This window comes from Bison bison, unplaced genomic scaffold (genome assembly GCF_000754665.1).
Source record: "Bison bison bison isolate TAMUID 2011002044 unplaced genomic scaffold, Bison_UMD1.0 scf7180017864464, whole genome shotgun sequence".
NCBI classification, from domain to species: Eukaryota; Metazoa; Chordata; class Mammalia; order Artiodactyla; family Bovidae; genus Bison; species Bison bison.
This window is the reverse complement of record NW_011495025.1, coordinates 4,396,408-4,424,108: the sequence shown is the minus strand read 5'-3', so window position 1 is coordinate 4,424,108 and position 27,701 is coordinate 4,396,408. Positions and strand designations below refer to the sequence as shown.

At 36.7% G+C, this 27,701-nt stretch overlaps 1 protein-coding gene across 2 annotated transcripts in view; it reads left to right on the top strand.

Moving 5' to 3' along the window:
• Positions 1–27,701, top strand: part of MMRN1 (multimerin 1) — a 93,979-nt gene that overhangs the window by 8,774 nt on the left and 57,504 nt on the right. For both annotated transcript variants that reach the window (XM_010860148.1, XM_010860147.1), the window contains exon 2: positions 10,915–11,751. In XM_010860148.1, coding sequence (XP_010858450.1) covers positions 11,162–11,751 — 590 coding nt within the window. In that variant the 5' untranslated portion in view covers positions 10,915–11,161. The remainder of the gene's footprint in view (positions 1–10,914; positions 11,752–27,701) is intronic.

Below are 27,701 nucleotides of genomic sequence, written 5' to 3'. Positions count from 1 at the left end.
TCCAGTTCCAACTGTTGCTTCCTGACCTGCATATAGGTTTCTCAAGAGGCAGATCAGGTGGTCTGGTATTCCCATCTCTTTCAGAATTTTCCACAGTTTATTGTGATCCACACAGTCAAAGTCCTTGGCATAGTCAATAAAGCAGAAATAGATGTTTTTCTGGAACTCTCTTGCTTTTTCCATGATCCAGCGGATGTTTGCAAATTGAATCCTGGTCTCTCTGCCTTTTCTAAAACCAGCTTGAACATCAGGAAGTTCACGGTTCACATATTGCTGAAGTCTGGCTTGGAGAATTTTGAGCATTACTTTACTAGCGTGTGAGATGAGTGCAATTGTGCGGTAGTTTGAGCAATCTTTGGCATTGCCTTTCTTTGGGATTGGAATGAAAACTGAACTTTTCCAGAGTACATCATGAGAGTACAAGGACATCATGAGAAACGCTGGATAGGTAGATAGAAAATTGTAACTTTACTTTTTTTTCTTTGTGTATTTTAAAGATGTCATTCCATTGTCTTCTCTCATTCGTTGTGTTTAATTAAAAGTCAGCCATAATAGCTGTACACTTTGCATAATGTAACTTATTTTAAAAAATTACTGAGTGCTTTCAATAATTTTCTTTGGTTATTCAGGATTTTACCTACAATATGTCCAGGCACAATCTCCTTCTCAGGATTTTCTGAGCTTCTTTAGTGTTTGGGTTAATGTGTTTCATCAATTTTGGAAAATTTTTATCTGTTATCTTTTAAAACTGTATCTTTTGTCCTAATCTCCTTTTCTTTTACTTTTATTAAATCCTACCTCTATGTTATAGCATATGAAAATGTTCCACAGATCTCAGATACTGTTTTGTCTACACCTTTATCTTTTTTGTGTTGCAGTTTGGACAACTTGTATTTAACCTGCCTGTCTTCATATTAGCCCGTTGTTTCCCTTTCTATTTCCACTGTGCTATTAAGCTTATCAAATTATTTCTAATATCATATTTTTGTTTCTATTATTTCTATTTTCTTTAAGGTTTTTGTCTCTGCTGACATTCCCTCTGTATTCAGACATATTGCTCTCATTCTAGGATATTTAAGTTAAATTATATCAATACATATAATATCTGAGCTTTTCCTGGATCTTTTTCTACTACTGTTTTGTTTCTTGACTATGGGTCACATTTTCTTGTTTCTTCATTTGTCTCATGTTTTTTTGAGAGTATTATGTGTAAAAGAACTGTAGCAAATAATATTTCAGAGAGGGGCATATTTCTCCTGTCAGGCCTCAAACATGGGGTCCACTGCTGATTAGTCCCTTCAATTGCATCTGACTCTGTGCAACTCTATGGACTTCTCTGTCCATGGAATAATCCAGGCAAGATTACTGGAGTGGATTGCCATGTCCTCCTCCAGGGGATCTTCCCAACCAGGGATGGAACCCTGGTCTCCTGCATTGCAGACAGATTCTTTACCACTGAGCCACCAGGGAAGCCCTAATATAGGGTCTAAGTCACACCAATTTGTAGTTGAGGTAGGTTTAATCTAAGCTAAAGTTGTTACATCTTTTATTGTTTTAACTCAACACAGTTTTAAAATTGATCCTACTTTGAGATGATCAGGATTTTCCTTTCACTTAAGCTTGCGATCAGAGCACAAACAAAGGTCCAAAGAATTCTTTATTCTTTGCAATACAGAAAAAATATCTCTGAACTTTGTGTGTTACAGGCCTAAAAATTAGGTTTCCAATTATATGCTGCCGCAACATGTGAAACCTAGAGGGTTTCTTATGGCCCTAACCACAAGTTCCCTTCCCCTTTCTGCTCCAGTGGATAAGGTCCCCTGGCCGAATAATTCTCCTTATCAAGGGGACCAAGCACAGTTCCTCTTCGTCCCTGAGTAGTGGGATTCAGTTCTCTGCCAGCTTGTAGAATTATTCAAACAAGCCGATTTCACCCTCCATTGAGAGCCAGGGGGCAACCTACATTCTTGATATTATACAGCTGGCCCCTTACAGCCCCTGGCTATTTCACTCTGTTCTCAGGCACAACCTCGGTGCAGACTAGTGTGGCATGTAGTGTCTTCCTTCCCAGGACTGTGAGTGTACGTACAAACTGCTACCAGTCCCATTTGTCCATTGTCAGGTGTCATGTGTCATCCACCCCTACCATCATAAGGTGGGAATTCCTCACCAGTGAAGAGGAGGTGATTAAAATGCTATGGGAGATCTCCTGTTTTACAGTAAGAAATCTATTTTATTTTCATCTCTAGTGAGTTATCTTCCTTCTCCAGAACCACCCCTGGATTTGTACACTATGGAAGATATTTCTCCCACCTTTTGCCTTCTGTTCTGCCTTTAGGAGACCACTGAAGTGTGCTCAGTGAAGACTAGCATACCTCAAAACCATTTTTATTTTCAGTCCTCTTGCCCTTTATCCAGCCTTTGGAGGGTTATGGCAGTGACTTAGTGAAAACTAATTCCTCCTCTATTAGCCTTTTCTTGTCACTACCCCAGGGAAGGGATGGAAGCTGAGGCTGCTTGTAACAATCCTGTGAGTGCAGAATCTAAGCTCTCCATTCAGCCTCTGCAGGCAGGGACAAGGGCAGTACCACAGTTCTTGCTGTGGTATTTGGTGGGAGTAGAACAATTACTGTCTAAAAATATTTCTGTCTTTCTAGGTTGACCATTTTCTTCTGGTCCTTTGGATTTTCTTGGGGTTTTATTGTTTATGCCATCAGTGTTTCTAGTTTGTCAAATTCTCCCATACTTGGTTGGGGAGATATTAGGCAAAAAGAAAATCCAGAGAACCCAATGCAGTTGTTCCTCAGGTCTCCTAGCCCATCTGCCTTCCTCACCTTCCAGAGTCTTCTTATGTTTATATTATACACAGTGGCCAGGAGTTTTAGACGTACTTAGTAGGAGGAAGAGGGAAACATATGCTTCTATATTTCCAGAAGCAGAGGTCATTAATGATAATCAATCAATGATTAGCCATAACTTTCATGAAGGAAAAGAAAATGCTGTTTCTAAAATGTGCAAAAGGAATTAGTCTTAAAGACTTTTTAATACTTTCAAGTATATTGCTCTACTTAAATGGAAAATATAAAATAAGCAATAGGAAATTTTGCAAACTACAATATAAACATTTCCTAAGAGGGTTATTTGGTCATCTTTTATCAGTTTGCTCTTAATGTTCCTAATTATAGAGATAAATTTTTTATATTAGGACAGAATATGTTCTTTCCTGACAAATTAATAAGCTTGTCTCATTTAATATTAAAAATTATTTGACTCATTATACTTCCATATCTCCTTTCCTACCAGACTACTGGACCTAAATTTTATAGTTAACTTTGGTTTGTTTGCACACCTGAGATTTTTCTAGCATAACTATTTCTTTATTACCCTTTATTATACAGCTCTTAGACTTTGCTTTGTAGTTCTCATGTGCCTGTGATGGTTTCAAGAAAAACTGTCTCAAACATATTTTGAAAACAGATGAGGTAAAAACAGTGGTATTTCTGAGTTTTATTTTGGAAGGATTTGCATTCAAGAGGTAATCTTATTAAAAGGGTATTCTAGGAGACTTGCATTCAAGAGGTAATCTTATTAAAAGGGTATTCTAGGAGACTTCTTGAAGTTGTATTCATAGAAGGAGTACCCTGTATTTATTTACCTTGCATTTTTTTTTTCTTTTGTGTAGCTATGAACTGGGGAATGGATCCTCCCCTCTAACCCCTGACAGGTGCTACTACAGCTATATAGAAGTACTTCATCATTTTATGCGTTCATTCATTTTAGTAAACATTTATTGAATGTCTACCAAACACTATACTAGATGCTGGGGATGTAGCACTCATACTGTCCTGGAGGTTTCGCTCTAGCAAGTGAAGGAGCATGTTTTCTGTGCTTGTGAAGGATAAGGCAATTGCATCCAGTCCCGTAACTTCCCAGCCAATGGAAGGGGAAAAAGCGGAAACAGTAACGAATTTTATTTTCTTAGGCTCCAAAATCACTGTGGACAGTAACTGCAGCAATGAAATTAAAAGACACTTTCTCCTTGGAAGGAAAGCTATGACAAACCTAGACAGTGTATTAAAAAGCATAGACAACACTACTGACAAATGTCCATCTAGTCAAAGCTATGGCTTTTCCAGGAGTCATGTATGGATATAAGAGTTAGACCATAAAGAAGACTGAGTGCTGAAGAACTGATGCTTTTGAAATGTGTTCCTAGAGAAGACTCTTGAGAGTACCTTGGACAGTAAGGAGATCAGTCAACCCTAAAGGAAATGAACCCTGAATATTCATCAGAAGGACTGTTGCTGAAGCTGAAGCTCCAATCCTTTGGCCACCTGAGGCAAAGAACCAACTCATTGGAAAAGACCCTGATGCTGGGAAAGATAGTATCACTAACTCAATGGACACGAATTTGAGAAAACTCTCAAAGTTAGTGGAGGACAGAGGATCCTGGTGGGCTACAGACCATGAGGTCACAAAGAGTTGGACATGACTTAGCAAATGATCAGTGATATCACTTATAATACTGAATAGGAATTAAAAATGGCACCCAAACGAGAGAATAAAGTTGTAAAGATTAGACTAAAAGCAAATTTACAAACAAAAATCTCCCCTCTAATTCCATAAATTTAAACAAATATAAATCACAATATTATCAGCAGTATCTCACTATATGTTTTAGCTGTGACATAAAAGCAAAATATACAGTTAAAAACAACTGACAAAATGAATGACGACAACTTGAAAATTTTCTCTAGATTTTTGTAAACTAGTCTTCTAGTTTTCTATTTTTGACGTGGGGTTGGGGGGCAGTGGAGTTTACTGTTAGATGATGGAAAGAAGAATTGGACATCAGTCTCAGTTCATTCGCTCAGTCAGGTCCAACTCTTTGTGATCCCATGGACTGCAGACACCAGACCTCCCTGTCCATCACCAACTCCTAGAGCCTGTTCAAACTCATGTCCATTGAATTGGTGATGCCATCCAATCATCTCTTCCTCTGTCATCCCCTTCTCCTCCCATGTTCAATCTTTCCCAGCATCAGGGTCTTTTCCAATGAAAAGAATCTTCTTTGCATCAGGTGGCCAAAGTATTGGAGTTTCAGCTTCAGCATTAGTCCTTCCAATGAATATTCAAAACTGACTTCCTTTAGGACGGACTGGTTGGATCTCCTCCCAGTCCAAAGGACTCTCTAGAGTCTTCTCTAATACCACAGTTCAAAAGCATCAATTCTTTAGTGCTCAGATTTCCTTATAGTCCAACTCTTATATCCATACCTGACTACTGGGAAAACCATAGTTTTGACTAGATGGACCTTTGTTGGCAAAGTAATATCTCTGCTTTTTAATATGCTGTCTAGGTTGGTCATAGCTTTTCTTATAAGGAGCAAGTGTCTTTTAATTTAATGGCTGCAGTCACCATCTGCAATGATTTTGGAGCCCAAGAAAATAAAGTCTGTCACTGTTCCCATTTTTTCGCCATCTATTTGCCATGAAGTGATGGGACCAGATACCATGATCTTAGTTTTCTGAATGTTGAGTTTTAAGCCAACTTTTTCACTCTCCTCTTTCACTTCCAAAAAGAGGCTCTTCAGTTGTTTTTCACTTTCAGCCATAAGGGTGGGGCTATTTGCATATCTGAGGTTACTGATACTTCTCCTAGCAATCTTCATTCCAGCTTGTGCTTCATCCAGCTTGCCATTTTGCATAATGTCCTCTGCATATAAGTTAAATAAGTAGGGTGCATAAGCAGCCTTGACATACTCCTTTCCCAATTTGGAACCATTTTGATGTTCCATGTCTAGCTTTAACTGTTGCTTTTTGACATGCATACAGATTTCTCAGGAGGCAGGTAAGGCAGCCTGGTATTCTTATCTCTTTAAGAATTTTCCACAGTTGTGATCCACTCAGTCAAAGTCTTTGGTGTAGTCAGGAAAGCCGAGTAGATGTTTTTAGTCATGTATGGATCTGAGAATTGGAATATAAAGAAAGCTGAGCACTGAAGAATTAATGCTTTTGAACCGTGGTGTTGGATAAGACTCTTAAGAGTCCCTTGGACAGCAAGGAGATCCAACAAGTACATCCTAAATGAAATCAGTCCTGAATATTCATTGGAAGAACTGATGCTGAAGCTGAAACTCCAATACTTTGGCCACCTTGTGCAAAGAACTGACTCATTGGAAAAGACCCTGATGCTGGGAAAGATTGAAGGTGGGAGGAGAAGGGGACCACAGAGGATGAGATGGTGGATGGCATTACCTACTCAATAGACATGAGTCTTGAGTAAACTCTGGGAGTTGGTGATGGACAGGGATGCCTGGCGTGCTGCAGTCCATGGGGTTGCAAGGAGTCAGACATGACTGAGTGACTGAACTGAACTGAGATGTGCTTCTGGAAATATCTTGCTTTTTTGATGATCCAACGGATGTTGGCAATTTGATCTCTGGATCCTGTGCCTTTTCTAAATCCAGCTTGAACATCTGGAAGTTCATGATTCACATACTGCTGAAGCCTGGCTTGGAGAATTTTGAACATTACTTTGCTAGCATGTGAGATGAATGCAATTGTGCCGTAGTTGAGCATCTTTGGCATTGCCTTTCTTTGGGATTGGAATGAACACTGGCCTTTTCCAGTTCTGTGGCCACTGCTGAGTTTTTCAAATTTGCTGGAATATTGAGTGCAACACTTTCAAAGCATCATCTTTTAGGATTTATCTCAAATGGAATTCCATCACCTCCACTAGCTTTGTTTGTAGTGATTTTTCCTAAGGACCAGTTGACTTCGCATTCCAGGATGTCTGGCTCTAGGTGAGTGATCATACCATCATGGTTATCTGGGTCGTGGAGATCTTTTTTGTATAATTCTTCTGTGTATTCTTGCCATCTCTTCTTAATAAATCAAATCCCTTGACAATTATACAGTGGAAGTGGCAAATAGATTCAAGGGATTAGATCTGATAGAGTGCCTGAAGAATTGTGAACGGAAGTTCGTGACACTGTAAAAGAGGCAGTGATCAAGACCATCCCCAAGAAAAAGAAATGCAAAAAGGCAAAACGGTTGTCTGATGAGGCCTTGCAAATAGCTGAAAAAAGAAGAAAAACTAAAGGCAAAAAGGAAAAGGAAAGATATACCCATTTGAACGCAGAGTTACAAAGAACAGCAAAGAGAGATGAGAAAGCCCTCCTCAGTGATCAATGCAAAGAAATAGAGGAAAATAATAGAATGGGAAAGACTAGAGATCTCTTCAAGAAAATTAAAGATACCAAGGGAACATTTCATGCAAAATGGGCACAATAAAGAATTGGACATACTATGCATCAATTAACAATGTGCTACTTTAGGAGGTTACTTAAATTCTTTAAGCTTGATTTTCTATCAGTAAAATGAGAGTCAGATACTTACTTGGCATGACTTACTTGGCATGGAGAAGGGCTATAGTGAAGTATTATTTTCAAAATTTTATACTATTTTAAAGATGAGAATTTCTTTGTGAGAAAGAAAGATGCTGCCAAGAAACCCTGTTAATCTAGTTGAAACTATTCCCTGCTTCCAATATTTTATAGAGGACAATAACTTTTGCAGCCATAAAATGGCTTTTAAATAATACATAGCACTATCTACAAATCTGACAAAGGTCCCTATAGTCAAAGCTATGGTTTTTCCAGGAGTCATGTATGGATGTGAGAGTTGGATCATAAAGAAAGTTGGGTATCAAAGAATTGATTCTTTTGAACTCTGGTGTTAGAGAAGACTCTTGAGAGTCCCTTTAACTGCAAGGATATCAATCCATCAGTCCTAAAGGAAATCAGTCCTGAATGTTCACTGGAAGGACTGATGCTGAAGCTGAAACTCCAATACTTTGGCCACCTGATTCAAGGAACTGACTCACTGGAAAAGACTCTGATGCTGGGAAAGATAGAAAGCAGGAAGAGAAGGGGACCACAGAGGAAGAGATGGTTGGATGGCATCATCGACTCAATGGACATGAGTTTGAGCAAGCTCTGGGAGATGATGAAGGACAGGGAAGCCTGGTGTGCTGTAGTCCATGGGGTTGCAAAGAGTAGGACATGACTGAGTGACTGCACAACAATTTACAAATCATGAAGTCCTTAATCTAAGATTCTCTTTTAACTTCTAATTACATTTTTGTTTCAACTTAATATGATTTTTTGTTTTTTCTTATGATTAGAAAAGACTAAAATAATAACAATGAATAATAATACATTACAAAAAGAAAATGGAAATAACCCCCATTATCTCATCAGCTAGAGAGAGCCCTTTTGCAAAATATATTCAATCCTTAAGGTACAATGAAAAATGACATACAAACTCGATGATAGTACATAATATAATGAGTTTTATAGTTGCTTTCTTATAAATTGCTCAATGAAGAAAAATGGCAATAGAGTAAAACAGTTTAACTTAAACAATTTAGCAACCACAGGGGTGTAGCAAAATGATTGGGTCCAGGTGTAAAAACTCTGATGATATAGTTTAATCCAGGGATAGTTTTTATAGTAATTAGAAGAATGACTGAATATTCTTTAGGCAATAATCCCAGGAATATTATTATTCTTAATTGTTAGTTGATGAATATTAATGAGTCTCAAAAGCAGAATTTGAGGCTAGACTTCTGACAGTTTCTTAAGTATAGATACTTACTTTATGTCTCCAATTAAGGACTGATCCATACACCTAAATCCCTCAGATGAGATGGTGTTTCTCTAGGGAGTTACAGCAATAGATGGCTTATTGGATTGATAATGAGATACAGAACCTTTAGCCTTCTGATCACAAGGTCACTTGTAAGCTAGGATAGGGGTAACCAAAATCATTATTGGTCAATGTGTTACAGGAGGAGAAATGAATTGCTTCACCTCAGCTCAGTTTTTATTACCATTTGAGAGCCATTTGTTGTCTCTTATATGAGTGACCCTTACCACTCAAGTTCATTTGTCCTAAATAGGATCAAGATTTTTTTTTCAAATCATAGAAATAAGAAAATGTGTGTGTGTCATTATTCTGATTATTTCTTAAACTTTCAGGATGGTCTCTTCATCTACTTTTACTAAATCTAACAAAATGATTTAAAATTGTACACTAAATAGAAATACTTCACTTAGAGCTTTCTAATTACTATTCTGTTCTAAGTCAAAGATAGTTGCTTGTGTCTTTTCCAGATAAAGAAGCTGTAATGTCTTTTTTTAGTACTGACAACTATACTTGTGTTGTGAAAATTATGCATTTCATCACTCTTTTTAGTAAGTAATTGCTGCCTGGATTGTCTGTGCTGGACCTATTTGCTCTTTTACAAATGCAAAGTTAGTTAGTTGCTCTGTGATATATCTGAGAAACAGATGTTTTGTATCACGTATCAAAGTCAGTTGGGTTGCTGCTGACTACTGTGTGTCATAGTTTAAATAACCTCATGTTATATACTCTCTAAATGTCAACAACAGTCTACAGCCATACCACCCTGAATGCACCCGATCTTGTCTAAATGTCAACAATAGCTTATATAAGAGAATGATGGAGATGAAGGGGAGAAAATGTATTAAGATCAAAAAGTTAGTAGTTCAGAGGAAATTTAGGTCTTGTTTCGAAACCTGGTGTCCTGTATACAGGATTAGAGACAAGAATATATATCTGTTGTTGTTTGGTCGCTCAGTTGTGTCTGACTCTTTGTAACCCCCTGGACTCTTTGCAACCCCACTTATAAAGGATTAGAGACAAGAGTATATATCTATAATAATATATAACCAAATAGTCATGAGGTTTCCAGTTTTTTGGTTCTGAAGAAAACGTTACAAGACTGAATATTTAACAAGAACTTAATACCAGGCACTGAAATTGACAAAAAGATTAATTACACAGAGATCTAGCTTTCAGGTAATATATAATAGAACACAAATACATTGAGACCCAAGAATATTCTTGCTTTATAATCTTAGCATCTAAGAGAGCACCTCACTAAAGCTGACTGGCGATTTGGGTTATTACTGAATGAATGAAAGAAAGAAGAAACATATGGATGGATGAACTACTCTAGTTTGTTACTTACATGTCCAAAGGGTATGCTATGGAAAATTTTTTACAGCTCAGAGAGCTTAATGGAAGCCTGAGAATCAGACATTTGTTGGAACAGTGAAATCATAAATCCCATGAAGCATCTCTACTGGGAAAACCACCATTGAACAGTCTTTGATCAATGCAATTCCCTACTTTCTGCTGCTGATACATTTGCACTACAGTAAAAATACAAAAACTAATATGTATTATTCCACTTTAATTTATTTTCATATGAGTCCACTCTTTCTTCATCCTTTTTTAGTGGTAAAATACTAATCACTCTCAACCATGAGAAGATAAGCATTAGAAAATAGAGAATTAAATTTCTGATGCTTCATTCCATTAACTGGTTCCAGTAGAAATTTCGAGAGCAAAATTTAAAGTGAGTTTCTTGTATACTCACATAATTCAATAATTTATCCTTTTCTTTTTTATTATCATCATTGAGATTGATTTCAAATAATGCTACAGCTAAAGTGTGTATAGAAAAATAGGGACATGTTTTTATTTTTTCACAATTTAGCCTGTGATGCATGAAAGGGCCGAGACACTGCAGACAGAGTTTTTATTTGTGCATGTGTATATGTCCTTAAACAAAACATGGCTCTCTGGATGGGGCATAGTTGAAAGGAAGTATCACATTATTTTTTCTCAATTTCCTTGCATAGTAGAACAAAATGTAAACTATTTGACTTAACCCATCCAAACAAAATTCCATCATCACCATGAAATTTCTCTTCAAAACTGAGCAACACATGAAATATAAGTGGACCTGGGAAAGTTACTTCACATTTCTTTCATGGGTTTTCCTGATAATCATTGCCTGTGTTTTTCCATTTACCCTCAGCTTCGTCGGACACGCTTTACTGCTTCCATAGATCATCCTACCAGAGGTCACAGATCACACAGAACCTACAGAAACAGGAAATCAAACTTCCTGAGTCCACTACAAAACACAGAAACCTGTTTCCTCTTCACATCTCAAATTGGCAAACCTCTGTCTTAGCAGATTCAGTGTGGAAGCAGTTGTCAGAAAGGCTAGAAGGACTTTATCCCCCAATTTTACTTGAGCTTTCTAGCTTCCAACTACTGAAATGAAAGGAGCAAGGCTATTTATCCTGCTTTCTAGTTTATGGAGTGGAGGCTTTGGGCTTAATGGCCCTACGCACACTTGGACTACAACTGAGGATGAGAACTCCCAGAAGAATGCGACCTCTGCTTCAGTTCCTCCAAACAAAGGACAAAGTCTCCAGGTGCTGCCAACCCCCAAGATCACATCAACTGAAGTGGCCACAGCTCCTGATTCCAGCACTTCTGAAGACAGTCTTCTGAAATCAATACCACTGCCTTCAGAGACAAGTGCATCTCCAGAGGGTGTGAGAAAACAAACTCTCACACTCACAGAGAAGACAGAAGAAGGGATGCTGAAGTTACAAACGCTTGCCCTCCAGACGGAACCTACCCTCAAGTTCAGTCCTAAAGCAGAATCAGTGATTCTTTCCAACTCCACCCTGAAATTTCTTCAGAGCTTTGCCAGAAAGACGAATGAACAAGGCATTTCTCCAAACTCAGTTGGAGGCGTGGGAAATCGATCGCCACGGGAAACGTACCTCAGCAGAGGTGACAGCCCTGGAAGCCAAAGAACCAGCAAACAAAAACCAAGTTTTGAAACAACTAGAGGAAAGTAAGAAAATTCTTTTTATCCCCCTTTCTAATGATACGGTTTGTAAGATTGCAAGCTAACAGTTAAATGGTCTCATTTCCAGACAGGATTTTGTGTTCAAGATGAAACCAGATCATATGTCAGTTAGATGAGGGAATTGAGCATTACCTTATCTTAAAAGGAAAAGCTGAACAAATAAAATGCAGCAATTTGTTTTAATTGAAGTGGTCCAAGTTACTAAATAGAGGTACTTTAACTGGAGATGGTCACTAACCCTACAGTGTAACCCTACAGTGTAACCCTACAGTGACTTGTTAGTTAACTCACATCAAGCATATGCTGTTTGTGCTCAGAATTACATCCACAAGGTGAAAGAAAAAAATGTCAATACGGTTAATGTGTGAACAGATTTAAAAATTGAAACAGCCTGGTGCTGTGGAAATTAAACAGTTATCAAGAACAAACCAAGCAGAGCTGGGTTGGAATCCTGGCTCCCGTACTGTCTGGATCCTTGACTTCAGCAAGTCAATTGATGTTCCTGAATCTAAGTTTTTTCATTTGTAAAATACAGATAGGAAATACAGATAAAAATTCCAACTTTGCAGGGTTATCATGCAAGATTTAAATTAATGAAATGTGCTTAGACACATACTTCTCACAGAATGGGTGCTCAACAAATCATATTTTACTAGTACTGTTATACCGAGTTATGCTATTATCATTAATGTGTTGATTAGAAAGGCCAATTTTTCAAATTGATTTTGATTTAAAATTAGAGAAAATTCTATTTGAATTGTTGAAACAAAATAATAAAACAAAGCTTAAAACAGTATCATTAAATAAAACTTTTAAAAGGCCCAAAAAAACAAGAACAAAACACTGAGAAATGCAAGTCAGTGTTCTATTCATTTAATGTTCAAAATTATTTCCATGTTTAGAATACTAGATGTTTAGTATTATGAAATTAAACTTTCAAATACCTTTTGCTTATAATAAAAATTTAAAGACACCAAATAATGCCTTGGAAGCTTGAGTTAAATACCTGACCACATAAACTAATTTAAGTTAATAATAGCAACTTACACCTGCTATGTGAAAGGCATTGGGTTAATGGTATAAAGATGTTCTTGATATAAAGATGAGGACACACTGGGAATATAAACCAATAGATTTGTATTTATTTAATTCCATTTTCACTGTATTTCAAAGGTTATAGAATTTTTTAAATATGGAAGTAAATGTGATTTTAACTAAAAACATTAACTTCGTGGAATGTAGAACATGCCAATGTACTATAAAATAAATACTACAGATTACAAAATGTTCAACTTGGGATGGATATACTTTGTCTATAAGAGACATTTTAACAGATATAAATTAAGCTTTCTCATGTTTATGAACAACAGAATATGGGCTATCAAATAATAGTAAAATGTAAACTATTGAGAGTCATAGTCACTTATAAAATCATCTCTATTCATATTTTGTAATATTCTATGATTTAATTTTTTTAAACAAGTTGTATAGAAACCTTAGGCACTCATAGAAAATGACTTGAACTTTTTAGAGATGTGTGTCAAGAGTTCTCAATAGATTGTAAATACAACCAAAAGAAGAAGGGAACAGTTCTAATTAAAATAGTGCTTAAAGTTTTACATGGCATATAGAAATGGCATACAGTTGTTTCATAATTAGAAGTAGTAATTGATAACTTGATGAATACTAGATACATGCTAATCGTTTTACCCAGAGACCTCACTGTCAAAGCTTATGAACACCTACTTATTTTTATATATTACAAATCATCTGATGATTTTTATATATTGCCTATTATGTGCCTAACATTGTACTGGTCTCTGGGGAAATAGAGAATTTTTAAAATAATTCCTGCTTCCAAGGAATATTTTCTATAAAAAGTAACCACCAACATGTCTCAGATTTTTAAAAATTCACTATATGTTAGGAGGAAACAAGACATTAAAGTTGTGACCTGCTGAGCAGAACTCCATCCGTTGGATTTTCCAATGACAATAATCTTATTTCTGAGGCTTCCCAGGTGGCTCTAGAGGTAAAGAACACTCCTGCCAGTGCAGGAGATGTAAGAAATGTGTTTGATCCCTGGGTCGGGAGAATCCCCTGGAGAAGATAAAGGCAACACACTCCAGTATTCTTCCCTGGAGAAACCATGGAAAGAGGAGCCTGGCAGAGTACAGTCCATAGGGTTGCACAGAGTCAGACATGATTGAAGCGACTTAGCACACATGTACTTAGAGGGTCTTGAAGAAACTCCAGGAGACAGTGGAGGACTGAGCAACAACAACTTAAGAGTCTACATCCTGAAGTCCTGGAGAGCTGAGGTTCTATTTCATTTTTTTGGCTGAACCATGCAGCATGCAGGATCTCAGTTCCCTGACCAGATCAAACTCTCTGCATTGGGAGCACCGAGTTATATACCACTGACCACCAGGGAGGTCCTGAAGTTCTCTTTTGGTAAACTTTTCATTCGGTCCCAGACTTCTACTCATTAAGCCACGCAATTGATAATGGTATGAGATAAAACTTAGGCCCATCTCTTATGGACACAGTGCTGACGAAAAGAAACCTTAACAAGGTCAAAAGAGATCTTTCACATTTTATTTGATTAACAAACAAAAATAGTAGCAAACACTTTATGGTATTTTCTCTAGTACTATACTGAGGGTGTGTATGTGTGTGTGTGTGTGTGTATGAAAATACATAATTTTCAATCCTTTAAACATCGCCATAATTCTATGAAGATTCTTTTACTATTTCATTATGGAGAGGTTAAGAAACTTAACTAGGGTCACTTAGCTAGTAAATTGCACAGCAAAAATGCAAACCCAGGCTGTCTTCAGAGACAAAGCATTCTATCCCTACATTATACTCCCTCAGCAAACACAGTCTACTATCCCAACTGGAACAAACAAGTGGCCAGTATATTTCCCCACTTCTGAGGCTTCAGTGACTATTCTTTGCTCCATAACAGAGTCCAGATTTGTTACCCAATCAGTCACACAATGCCATCTTTGATCTGGCTCTTGCCTATCTCCCCAGCCTCATCTTCTGTCACTTTCTGGCCATTAAAATTTGTAGTTTTCTAGTCCACAGTATATTGTTTGTTAAACCCATCTCTGGTCCCTGTTTGTACTTCTGGCTAGCACAGTCTTATTTTCCTATCACCTACTTCTTTTACACCTAATAATAATATCTCCAGGAAGCCTTCTCAGTCTCAGTCAGGTGGGCTCTCTGACTGTACTTAAACTCTGAATTCTTCTTTTGCCACACTTACAGTAGTGTATTATAATTATATATGTGATCTCCTTGCATTTAGGTACATATTTTCATTGCTAGTAAAATATTTGGTTTATAATACATACACAATATTTAATGAACTGACTATAAAGTTTATGGATCTATATGTGAATATATAAACAAATCCTTCCTAAAGAATTATTATTTCTGTATAAGAAAATCTGATTGACTGGGGATAAACTCATCTTTAGGTTTTGGGGTTTTTTCCCCTAATACTCTTAGAATTTTATAGTGATTCTACTTAAAAGGAATACTTACATCAATAGAATTTTTCTGGCATATTTTTGTCTCATCTTGTATTTTGTCTCATCTTAGCACCACAGAACTCCTGGCCCCACCAGAGTTGTGGTTTCCTGTCTAGCAGAATGGAGGTTGGTCAGTGACCAAGCACTTTGAAACAGGCAGGATAAAAAGGAGAAATTAGAATTAGTGTATCTATGCAGTGAGCCAATATTTGCTGAGGACTAATATAGGCTACACAGTTCATGGGGTCTTAAAGAGTCAGACATGACTGAGCAACTAACACTTTCAGCTTTCAATACGTCCCCAGCATCGTGCTTGTGCTGAGAGTAAAACAGTGAAAACAAACTCCCACCTGTTCCGCCTCCTGGAACCTGCAGTCCAGGAGGGCGTGGGGAGGGAAAAGAGTGCATCACAAAGACTGATGTGGAGTCAGAACGGTGATCAACATTCTGAATGGAGTTCTTAAGAATATGTAGCAGGGTGAGTGGCCTACCCTGAGCACTGTGAGCCTCCCCTGAGAGGATAGTAGGTAAGATGAGATATCGAGAGGCATCGACTGCCTACCTGATAACTTCTCTCACAATCCCAACGCCTGCACCTGTGTACTTGAATCTTCATCTCAGTGAATGGCTAGTTCCATAACTGGAAACCTTTGGTATATCTTTTACATTTTCTCCCCTGGCCTTTATATAATCAATTAAGAAGTCTCAGTGTCCTCTCCAACATCCTTCAAACCCCTAGCCTCTCTCCACTTTTACCATACCATCCCATTCTTACCACCATTACCCACCACCAATCTCTTAACTTATCCGCATTTCCACTCTTGCCTCCACACATGTGAGACCTTTCAAACTTTTTTATGGAATAAATTTGACATAGAACATTGTATGTTTGACACAGAACTCGGCTCCTCTGAGCCCCTCTGTGCCCGGCCACCTGCTCCAACCCAGGTGCTGCCAGGGCTGGGACCAATGCACCCACACTGAATCCTGATTATTTTAAGCTAGCTGTGGAAATGGTTTCCCTTGGCAATGTTTGACTTAGGAGTAGCCATGTGACCAGCTTTTGACCAAAGAGACACCTGGGAAGAACCATGGGGGACCTCAAGGAAAAACTTCTCTACTCTTGACACTCAAGGTTTCTCTTCTTCCTCTAGACATGCACTCTCTACTGTGATAGCCACTAAGCACAGGTGGCTATTTAAAATTAAATTAATTAAAATTAAGTGAAATTAAAAATTCAGTTCCTCAGTCATACTACTAGTTACATGGTCAAGCACTCTGTTCACCTGGAGCTAGTGGCTGCCATATGGGACAGTGTAGACACAGAGTATTTGCATTGTTGCAGAAAGTTCTATTGGATAATGCTGTGGATATTTTCAGTTTGGATTTGATGCTGAAACAGTGGTACCCATCTGAAAAACACTGAAAGGGGCTAGGGATTGCAAGTGAAAATGGAGATATCCTGAGGTTTTGAAAGATTGGCTTCCCTGATAGCTCAGCTGGTAAAGAATCTGCCTGCAATGCGGGAGACCTGGGTTCCATCCCTGGGTTGGGAAGATCTCCTGGGGAAGGGAAAGGCTACCCACTCAAGTATTCTGGTCTGGAGAATTCCACGGACTGTATAGTCCATGGGGTCACAAAGACTCAGACACGACTGAGCGACTTTCACTTCACTTCAAGGCATTTAAACTTTAACTCAGGTTAATGAATTTCATTGAATGTAAGACTTCATATACTGTGATGCATTATCTTATGTATTAATAAGAAAATATGACATTAAAGTTTTTAGATTTATCTCTCAGAGTTTTATTATATATCACTTATGCATCCTTGAAATGAAAATATAAATAAAACTGGTTTAGCTATTTCTAAGGCAGTAACAATACCTACTGTCTGACCAATAGTGACTAAAAGATACCACTGATTTCAAAACGTATTCATGATTTCAGAGATATGTGTCTTAAAAATCGGTGAAACTTGGTATTTTGCTCACATGCTCAAGTTCACTTGGTAGCTCTCCATACCTATAGAATAAAATGCAAAATCCTCACCATGCACACTGGGTCTTGCTCATGACCCCCTGTCTGTATGATCTAAATTTCCACCATGCTCCAAGTTCACTCCACTTCCTTTTCTCCACAAATGGGTTTCCTTCTGGTTACTGACCATGTCAAGTTAATATGTATCTCAAGGAAATTTCCTGTTTGCTCTTGATAGAATGCTGTAACTTCAGTATTTTGAATGATGGATTCCTTTTCTTCATGCAACTCTAGCATTGATGTCCCTCTCTCAAGCAGACCTTCTCTCACAACCCAATGTCAAATTGCCATCTTATCACCTTTACTTTTTTCTTTAAAGCATTTATTTGAAATTATGAGTTTATTAATATACACATTTGTGTATTTTATATTTTTTCATGTCAAAAATACACCCTATGATAATAGGAACCTTGCCCTTTTCAATTATTATTCTATTCAACTGCTAACATAAGTGCCATGCACATAGAAAAAGCCAAACAAAACTCTGTGGAATGACTGCTTATTGAATGGATTTGGAGTTTGAAGCAGAGATCAAGACTAGAGGCATAAGTTTGGAAAATATGAGAACTATAAAAATATGGATAATCAATTGAGGAGTTTTCTCTCTCTCTTTTTTTTTTTTTAATGAAAAAGGAAAGGGAGAGAAAGCAGAAGTCAGAGCTGGCCCTGAGAGTTTCCCACTCTTTTGTTGCCATTGTGTTTTATTTTGCATAGAGAATGGCCATAAATATTGTAAAATATTAATGAAAAGGCCAGAAGGGAAAAGTTGAATATGAAACAAGATGAATACTTTATTTGCTGAGTTTACTGGAAACTTGATTTATTTTAGAATTTCATTTGTTTATTCTTTCTATAAGCTATATAACTTGCTTTAAGTACAAACAGGTGGCTCAAGTTAAATAAATTATGATTTCTAGTATGTTTAAGGGCTTTCCTGGTGGCTCAGTCAGTAAAGAATCTGCCTGCAATGCGGGAGACCTGGGTTTGATCCCTGGGTTGGGAAGATCCCTTGGAGGAGGGCATGGCAATCCATACCAGTATTCTTGCCTGGAGAATCCCCATGGACTGGGCAGACTGTGGCCCATGGGGTCACAAAGAGTCAGACACAACTGAGCTACTAAGCATATCACAGTATGTCTAAAATAATAAATACTACAAGTCTTGTATTAATTAGACCACTTGTAAATAGAAATTTTAAATATAATATAAAAATTTGATGGTTTAAAATCACAAAAACTAACCATCTAATTAATTCTATTGCCTATGATAATAAGCATTTTTCTGCTTAATTCTGTAAATTATGAGGTTTTAGATGTGAAAAATCTGGTCAATTAAATTCAGATAACATCTTAGTCCATTCAGGCTGTTATAACAAAATAAAAGACTGGGTGGCTTATAAACAACAGAAATTTATTTCTCAGTTCTGGAAGCTGGAAGCCCAGGAACAGTTGCTAGCATGGTCAATGAGGGCTTTTTTCCAGGTTCCTGAGTTCTCATTTTACCCCCACATGGTGGAAGGGATGAGGGATCTCTCTAGGGCCTCTGTTATAAGGGCACTAATACCTTATACCTAATAACTCCCAAAGCCCCCATCTCTCAATACTAACATAATGGGCATTTGGATGTCAACAAATGGAGTTGGAGGGGGACACAAACATTCAGTCTATAACACGTATTGTTTGCAAAGTTCTTATCAAAGGCCTAGTGGCATCCAAGGGGATTATTCTCACCTGCTATAAATATCTAAAAGGAAACACACCATTTATATCCTTGAGAAATAAATGTATCAACTACATTATTGCCAGTGAAAATACTAAAGTATACTCTGCATCTCAATTTTTTCTTGTTAATCATTTCCTTTTATTTCTTTGATATTTTTACTCACTGAATTGCTGCTGAATATATAAGTACATATTGTATGATACATACCAGATTTTAAGGAGTGCTTATATAATCTAGGTGATGAGATGAGAAGTGTTTGTATACTTTGTTTACTTAAATATGAAATTAATTTAAAAGTGTGTTACTTGGGGGGATGCTAAAAGAGTCAGTTTACAGGAACAACTGATTTAAGTATAGCATTAAGCATCGCAGCATCTATTAGCCTGCCTTTCCTGAGGCTCTGCAGTTTGCACAGTGGGAAAGTCTGACACCTACTGGAGTAGAGTTTACAATATCCCTGAAAACATTCAAGTCACAGGATGGGGAAAAGAAACAACAATAAAATAAAATTAGGAAAATAAAACAAATGTATGAAAAAAAAGTTTAAGGTACCTTTAATGATTGCTGCTTATAAAAATGCGTATGTTATGCATATCTAATTCAATGTACCTCTTAAAAATGTTCTATTATTGGCTTTAAAACTTGAAAAATAGGTTTGGTCCAAAAGGCAAACTCCATGCACATCCTGGGAAGGGGGCACCCTCAGCTCATTCTCCTAAAATTTTACACTGAAAATTACTATTATTATTATTATTGTATATACACAATAATTTGTGACTCTGAGCATATGTCATTAAAAACTCAATTATATTCACTACATTGTGCCCACCATGGAAGGCAAATCAGTGGTGCCTGACAAAAGACTTTCATTGCAAAGGATGGTATATAAAAGGTTTTTTTTTTTCTTAAAACCTAAGTTAACCAGAAAATTCAAGTATCAGAAATTTCCCATCATCTGAGATTTTCATGATTGCCTCTCAAGATCTGTTTCAAATATTTCTATGATTCTTTTATAAAACTAATACTTCTATCCCAGTTTAAATATTATACAGACTTTAGAAAACGGATGGGCTATATAAAGGTATTACACTAAAATAAAATGAACCACAATTTTTAAAATTTGAAAATAGTCATTTTCTTAATGAGATTATTATCAAGATGGACTTATCTTATGGACTAACTGCCAAAACTAAATATAAAATGTCTAATGCTTTATTTGTGTGTGATTTACATAATAAGAATCTTTTCACTAAATGTAAATGCTTACTTCCAAGTTCTAAATACACAGTCTCCCCAAGTACAAAACCTTATCCAACTTCCAAGAGAAAATTACATACCATTGGCTAGTTTATGGTGGGAATTTTGCTGATTGACTTTGATTTCTAGTGTATAGTCTCAGGAATTGGTATTTTCATGGTATTGTGTCAATTCAAATCACAGGGTATGAATATAAACATTTAAACATTGTCTTCTATGAACAGGATGACAAGCAATTTATTAATCTGAATTTTAAGGACTAGTATAAATACATTACATTAATCTTTTTAGATCGGTGTTTTCTATTTCTTAAGAAAAATACTTGTCATGGTCATTATTTAAACAAATCCTTTGTTGCTTCAGTCCACTCTCAATTCAGGATAAGAATGGATGTGTGTGGGCCATGGTTTGGTCAGTGTGCACAGCAAACAGCAGTGACCAACTCATGGAATTTTTAATTTAGTGTTTTCACTGGCTCCTTGGAATACTGGATTTCTAAAATGTTTCAAAATAGAACGATTATTTATTTACAGTGCTTTTCTGAGTTCATTAACCACAAGACTTCAAGTTTTCTGAATAAAAATAGAATCTTCTTCTATCATTACTTTTTTAAGTTCTAAATAGCCAAAGATGTCTGCTTTTCCCTCAAACAAATCTTTTACCTATTAACTTGGAAAATCCGAAGGATCAATACAAGCCCTTCTCAGTACATGTTGCTACACAAAAGCAAGTGTTATTACCCTTAAAGAGAATCCCAAATGCAGTCTGCTGTTTGGAGGGTTAGGACCCCACGGAAAGCTCAACACTTCAAAGAAACTGCTCTCTGTTTGCCATAATCAGTCTGGAAAGGTACAAAAGAGGTCTAGATTTAAGCAAAATGCTTGTCTGGGATCATTACATTGCTTTTAAACTTGCCTGTCACCATTTCACCATGCTGAATTTTGTATTTTAAAACTTATATTTTCAAATTATTTGGTTTTAAAATTATATTTACATATTTAATATCCCTTAATGATCTTATTTCATTGGTAGCATAAACCTAATTATGAGTCACACCAGGGACTCTTTGGCTGTGGATAGTTCTCCCAATTTACACTGGATCAAAGATTGCTGGGCCATGAGCAATCTACTGATCTGCTTTTTTGCCTACTACACTATTTTAGTCATGAAATGGTTTTACTATTTAGAGTTTTAAACAATCACTTGCAGGTGATGCTGATTTACTCTCACAAACAATATCTAATATCCATCTTTCTATCATCTTTTTTTTTCCCCAAAACCCAGGTTACATAGTGACAGTGGTACTTTTTTCCTGCCTCATACTGTCCCCTCCATAATCATTCAGCCAATGCTTACATGACAGACAGTTTAACTGGGCTTCAGCTGAAGTTAATCATTCCCTGTAATTAGGATAATCAGTGGATTTGCATGAAAAATCTATTTTTAAAATATCCCTTTATTGTAGTCTTTAATTTTTAAATTTTTGTTACCTGTTTTTGGCAGTTCTTTGTTTCACATTATTTTTCCAAGTATCACCACACTTGAACAAAATTTGCTAACGTGTCTTTTTATGTCTTTACAGAACTGAATTGTCAAACTTCTCATTCAAAAGAACCTTGCAGAATAAGCTGTATAATGCTCAATTTTTCTGCCTTAGACAGATGAATGACTGAGTCAGCTTTATTTGTAAAAGACCTAAATATTTCAAAGCAGATATTTAGTGACTCTGGGGAAAAATGTGTTCCTTCTTTGGTTTTTAACGTTTAGGTTGATTGTTGTATTATTTTAATAATTATTATTATTATTATTATTTTAAGGAGCATAGATTTCTTATATTCTAGTGATTTTGTGACATACATCTCATACTGATTTGAACTCATTTGTTGCTGTTTAGTTGCTCAGTTGTGTCCAACTCTTTGCAACCCCATGGACTGCAGCACGCCAGGCTTCCCTGTCCTTCACTATCTCCTGGAGTTTGCTCAAACTCATGTCTGTTGAGTCAGTGATGCCATCCAACCATCTCATCTTTTGTCCTCTCCTTCTCCTCCTGCTCTCAATCTTTCCCAGCACCAGGGTTTTTTCCAATGAGTTGGCTCTTTGCACCAGGTGGCCAAAGTACTGGAGCTTCAGCATCATTCCTTCCAATGAATATTCAGGGTTGATTTCCTTTGGGGTTGACCGGTTTGATCTCCTTCAATCCAAAGAACTCTCAAGCATCTCAGAAGCATCAATTCTTTGGCACTCAGCCTTCTTTATGGTCCAAATCTCATATCTGTACATGGCTACCAGAAAAACTTTGATTCTACAGACTTTTGTTGGCACAGTGATGTCTCTGCTTTTTAATATGCTGTCTAGGTTTGTCATAGCTTTCCTTCCAGGAGCAACCATCTCCTAATTTCGTGGCTGCTGTCACTGTCCACAGTGATTTTGAAGCTCAAGAAAATAAAGTCTGTCACTGTTTCCACTTTTTCACCATCTATTCGCCATGAAGTGATGAGAGCAGATGCCATGATCTTAGTTTTTTGAATGTTGATTTTAAGCCAGATTTTTCACTGTCCTTTTTCACCCTCATCAAGAGGCTCTTTTGTTCATTTGACGTTACAGTCATGAGCTTTGCTACTATACTTTGTAAATCATTCTGCCTCTACCTTCAAGAAACATAGTCTCAGTTACAAGTGAGCAGGAATATGTATCTTATTATATTTATATATAGGGAAAAATGATAGAAATAGAAACCTAAGAATGAAAAAAATCATATAATCCAATCATTCAATTAATCTATAGTTATTAAGTGGAGAAGGCAATGGCACCCCACTCCAGTACTCTTGCCTGGAAAATCCCATGGGTGGAGGAGCCTGGTAGGCTGCAGTCCATGGGGTCATGAAGAGTCCACGACATGACTGAGCGACTTCACTTTCATTTTTCACTTTCATGCATTGGAGAAGGAAATGGCAACCCACTCCAGTGTTCTTGCCTGGAGAGTCCCAGGGATGGGGGAGCCTGGTGGGCTGCGGTCTATGGGGTCGCACAGAGTTGGACACAACTAAAGTGACTTAGCATAGCATAGTTATTAAGAACTTTCTTACAGTTTAGTATAGGATCTCTCTTATAATAAAATAACTGGTATTACAACCAGAAATGAGGCTGATTTTTGTTTTCCCAAATGGTATCTATATATTCCAGTCTCATTCTGTTAAAAATTAGAAAAATAATTTTTCAGATATTACAAGCACATAAAAACATTTTCCAGACTTCTGCCTATAGCAACTAAGTTTCATCCATTTACGTTAGATAATTTTCTTTCTCATATGATTTGTTTAATTATTTTTATAAAATTGCAAATAATTTTTTTGTGTCTATACTCATTTAACTGTTAACATTTAACTCTCTCTCCATTCCCCTACAACTTAATTTGTAACATTAATATATATCTTCAATTTAAGATTCCTTGAGGTGTGGGATATCTTTAAATATCATTTTGGATGGCTTCTGCCAGAATGTCAACTAAAAATAGGTACTTTAATAAGGGCCATTTTTGTCTGATCATTGCATTTTTGGCAAATGACCTACTTTAATGTTGTTACAGTTTCTCAGCCTCCTTGGAGAATGGTCAAGTCATATTCCTCTATTATCTTATATGTTGAAGAGAGTAAGCATACATGCATGGATAGAAACAAAGTTTTTTAGAAATGGGCTTGAGAAAAGTTATAGGTACAATATGGTCTAATTGATAAGACATGGGTCAGCACAGCAATTCAACTGAATCTTTCTGTAAGGCAGGATTTATTTTTACGTTATTCTTAAAGCATACTTAAAATTGTGTGATATTTGATAAAAAATCGATTTATTTTTTAGTTTTATGTAAGAAAAGAGCATCACATGGTATTATTTCTGTAATTTGCTTGCATCACACAAGTTTAAGTATTGATGAATAAATCTATGTGTAAATATTTCAGAATGTATTTCACCATTCTGTGGTAAATGGACATTGAAACTACTTTTAAGCTTTGATAATTATGAATAATACTGCTATAAATACTCAGATACATGATTCCTGGCACATATGTGCCATGGTTTCTCTAAAGTATATATCTAACCACTGGATCAGAGGATTCAAAGTTCATTTTTACATGATATTAACACATTGGTTTTCAAAGTGGTTGTGCCACTTTATAATTCCACCAATAGTATGTATGAGAATCCAATTCTCTATCTCCTCTGAACACATGAGACTGTCAAATCCTCAATGTTTGCTTTTTGGAGGTATAAAGCATTATTCCATTATGATCTTAATTTGCATTTTCTTGATGTTGACAAGACTGACCTTTTTACATGTATAATAGACATTAGTATTTCTTTGTATAAAATGTTTGTTCAAGTAGTTTATCCATTTTTCAGTGTTCTATTTTTTGTCTTTATATTACTTATTGGTAGGAATTTGTTATATTTTTTGGATGTTATTTTTTTTTTGTCTTTGCCAAATATTTTCTTCTAATCCACAGTCTCTCTTTTTAGATTACTTCTGGTGCTTTCACATGAGTAGAAATTTTAAATTTTTATATATTTAAGTATTTTAGTTAGTACAAAGAAAAACAAGAGGGTTGTTTTTGTACTTTAACCTTATATGTTACAAGATGGCTAAATTCACTCATTACCTCCAGAATTTTTTTGTAAACACATCACAATCTTCCACATAAAACATGTTTTCTGCAGGTAAATATAATTTACTTATTTTCAGTCTATGTGTCTTTCTCTTTCTTATCTTATTATATTAGAAGAGGTTCCCAAGTAGTGAAGATATTTGTCTATGCTTTCAAGAGGTTTAGAGTTTTAGCTCTTCCTTTGAGAGCTTTAACCTGTTATTTGGTTAATTTTCATATCTGGTTTAAGATAGCAGTTCAACTTCATTTGTTGACATGTGGCTATCCATTTGTCTGGTCTTGAAAAGAGTATTCTTTTCTCCTTTAAAGTGCTCAGCACTCGACAAAAATCAACAGAATATAAATGTAAAGGTTTATTTCTGGACTCTAACTTCGATCCATTGATCTCTATCTATATCCTATTAATTAAGCTAAATGCAAGTCTTAGTTAATGTAGTTTTGTAGTGTGCTTTGAAATTGGATAGGGTAAGTACAGAGTGCTCTATTCCCCCCCACCCCACGCCCCCAGTATGCTTTGGCTATCCTGAGTTACTTGCATTTCCCATATGAATTTTAAGCTTTAAATTTCTGCAAAAAAGCCATGTGGGATTTTGATCAAGATTGTGTTTAAGAGACAGGATGGCAATACTCACCAAATTGATCTAACAATGTTAAGTTTTCTAATTGGTAAATACTTTTCATTTATTTAGGTCACCTTTAAGTTCTTTCCATGATATTTTGTAATTTTTGTAATTCCTTTGTTAAATGTTTCATGAGGTTATGATTATTTTGATACTAATGTGAATGGAATTGCTCTCTTAGTTTCATTTTTTGAATAGTTTCTAATGCGTAGAAACAAAACTATTTCTCATATATTGCAAACTTGCTGTATTTGCATATTAGCTCTAGTAGTGTTTTAGTGGACTCAGAATTTCCTACATGCAAGAAATATGCAAATATAAGTTTTACTTCTTCCTTTTTAGTATGGATCCATTTTTTTTTTTACTCTTCCCCAGTTACCCTGAATAAAACCTCCAGTAAAATGTTAAAAGTTCCATCTTAATGGCTCACTGTCATTTCCTTTAAGAGCCTCATATAAGTGCTTAGCCGTAAGTCCAAACTTGGGAATCCCAATATGACAAAACCCAGCCATTCCCCAGAATCCACACAATATCCATCTGATAGTGAGAACAGCTACTCTAGGTAATACTTTCCTTCTATTTGCAGTAAATTTGTTTGCCCTTTTGATAATTCAAATCAAATAATTAAAATTGGTTGAAAATGTATGCTTTTATATTCCTGGTCTACCAAAAAGTTTAAAGTGAGGATTATATTTTGGTCTGAAGCTTCCTTAATTTTACTAGCAATTAGTATATCATCCACATATTGGATTAAAACTCCATTAATTGGAGATCCCTGAATTCCTTGGCTAAGGTTTCCCCCAAAATAGGCGGCAGCAGGGAGGGGCATGCTAAAATCCTTGTGGCAATACCATCCAAAAAATATTGCTTTATATTAGTCTCTGGATCAACCCATTCACAGGCAATCAATTCTTGGGACTCAGGGATATGTAGTAAAAAGCATCTTTTAAATCCAGAACTATAAACCAGCAGTAGGCTCTAGATAAAGTTGTTCACAAAGCATATGTATTTGGCACCACAGGATATATATCCTCTATAGTTTGGTTAATGGCTTTCAAATGTACAAAAATGATAATCTCTGATCCTTAGCTTTTGTTATTTATTTATTGGCCATGTCACATGGCTTGTAGGCTTTTAGTTCCCTGACCAGGTATTGAACCTGAAAAACAGGGCTTCCCTTGTAGCTCAGCTGGTAAAGAATCCATTTGCAGTGCAGGAGACCTGGGTTCTATCCCTGGGTTGGGAAGATCCCCTGGAGAAGGGAAAGGCTATCCACTCCAGTATTCTAGCCTGGAGAATTCCATGGATCGCAAAGAGTTGGACATGACTCAACGACTTTCACTTTCACTTTCTTTCACAGATCATAGCAGTGAAAGCCTGGAATCCTAACCAGAAGCCCGCTAGGGATCCTTCTCTGAGTTTTTGTACAAGCAGGATTGGAGGGTTATGTGGGGGTTAAGAAAGTCAGATTACTTTGCATATAAGAAATGGGGCTATCAAAGGCTTTATACTTTCCTCCACATGCTTCTTTTAAAGGGTATTTCTTTGAATTTGGAGTCCTGGCACCTGGAGGAATTTTTACTACTATTGGGTCAGCCGTCTTAGTTCTTACTGCCCTCCTGTCATCCCAAACATCTAGACTTTCCTTCCTGAAATTTTTCAGGTTGGTGTTTTTCTCCCTATTAGAACAGTTTGGAGAGTTTCATCTTTTTAGGATCATCTCAGTAGGACAGCATTTTATTTATCAAATTATATGAGCTTCCCTGGTAGCTCTGTTGGTAAAGAATCTGCCTGCAATGCAGGAGTCCTGGGTTCAGTCCTTGGATCACGAAGATCCCCTGGAGGAGGGAATGGCAAACCAGTCAAGTATTCTTGCCTGGAAAATCTCATGGACAGAGGAGCTTGGTGGGTTATAGCCCATGGGGTCACAAGAGTCAGACACGACTTAGGGACTAAACCACTACCATCATAGATCAAAAGTAGAAAACAGTGAGTGACATATACAAATCCCCTGGGGTAGACCTTGGTCATCCAGACCTGTGGGAACTTGTCTCGAGGGATATTGCCCTGCCTGAGGCAGAGGAGCCCCTGGAC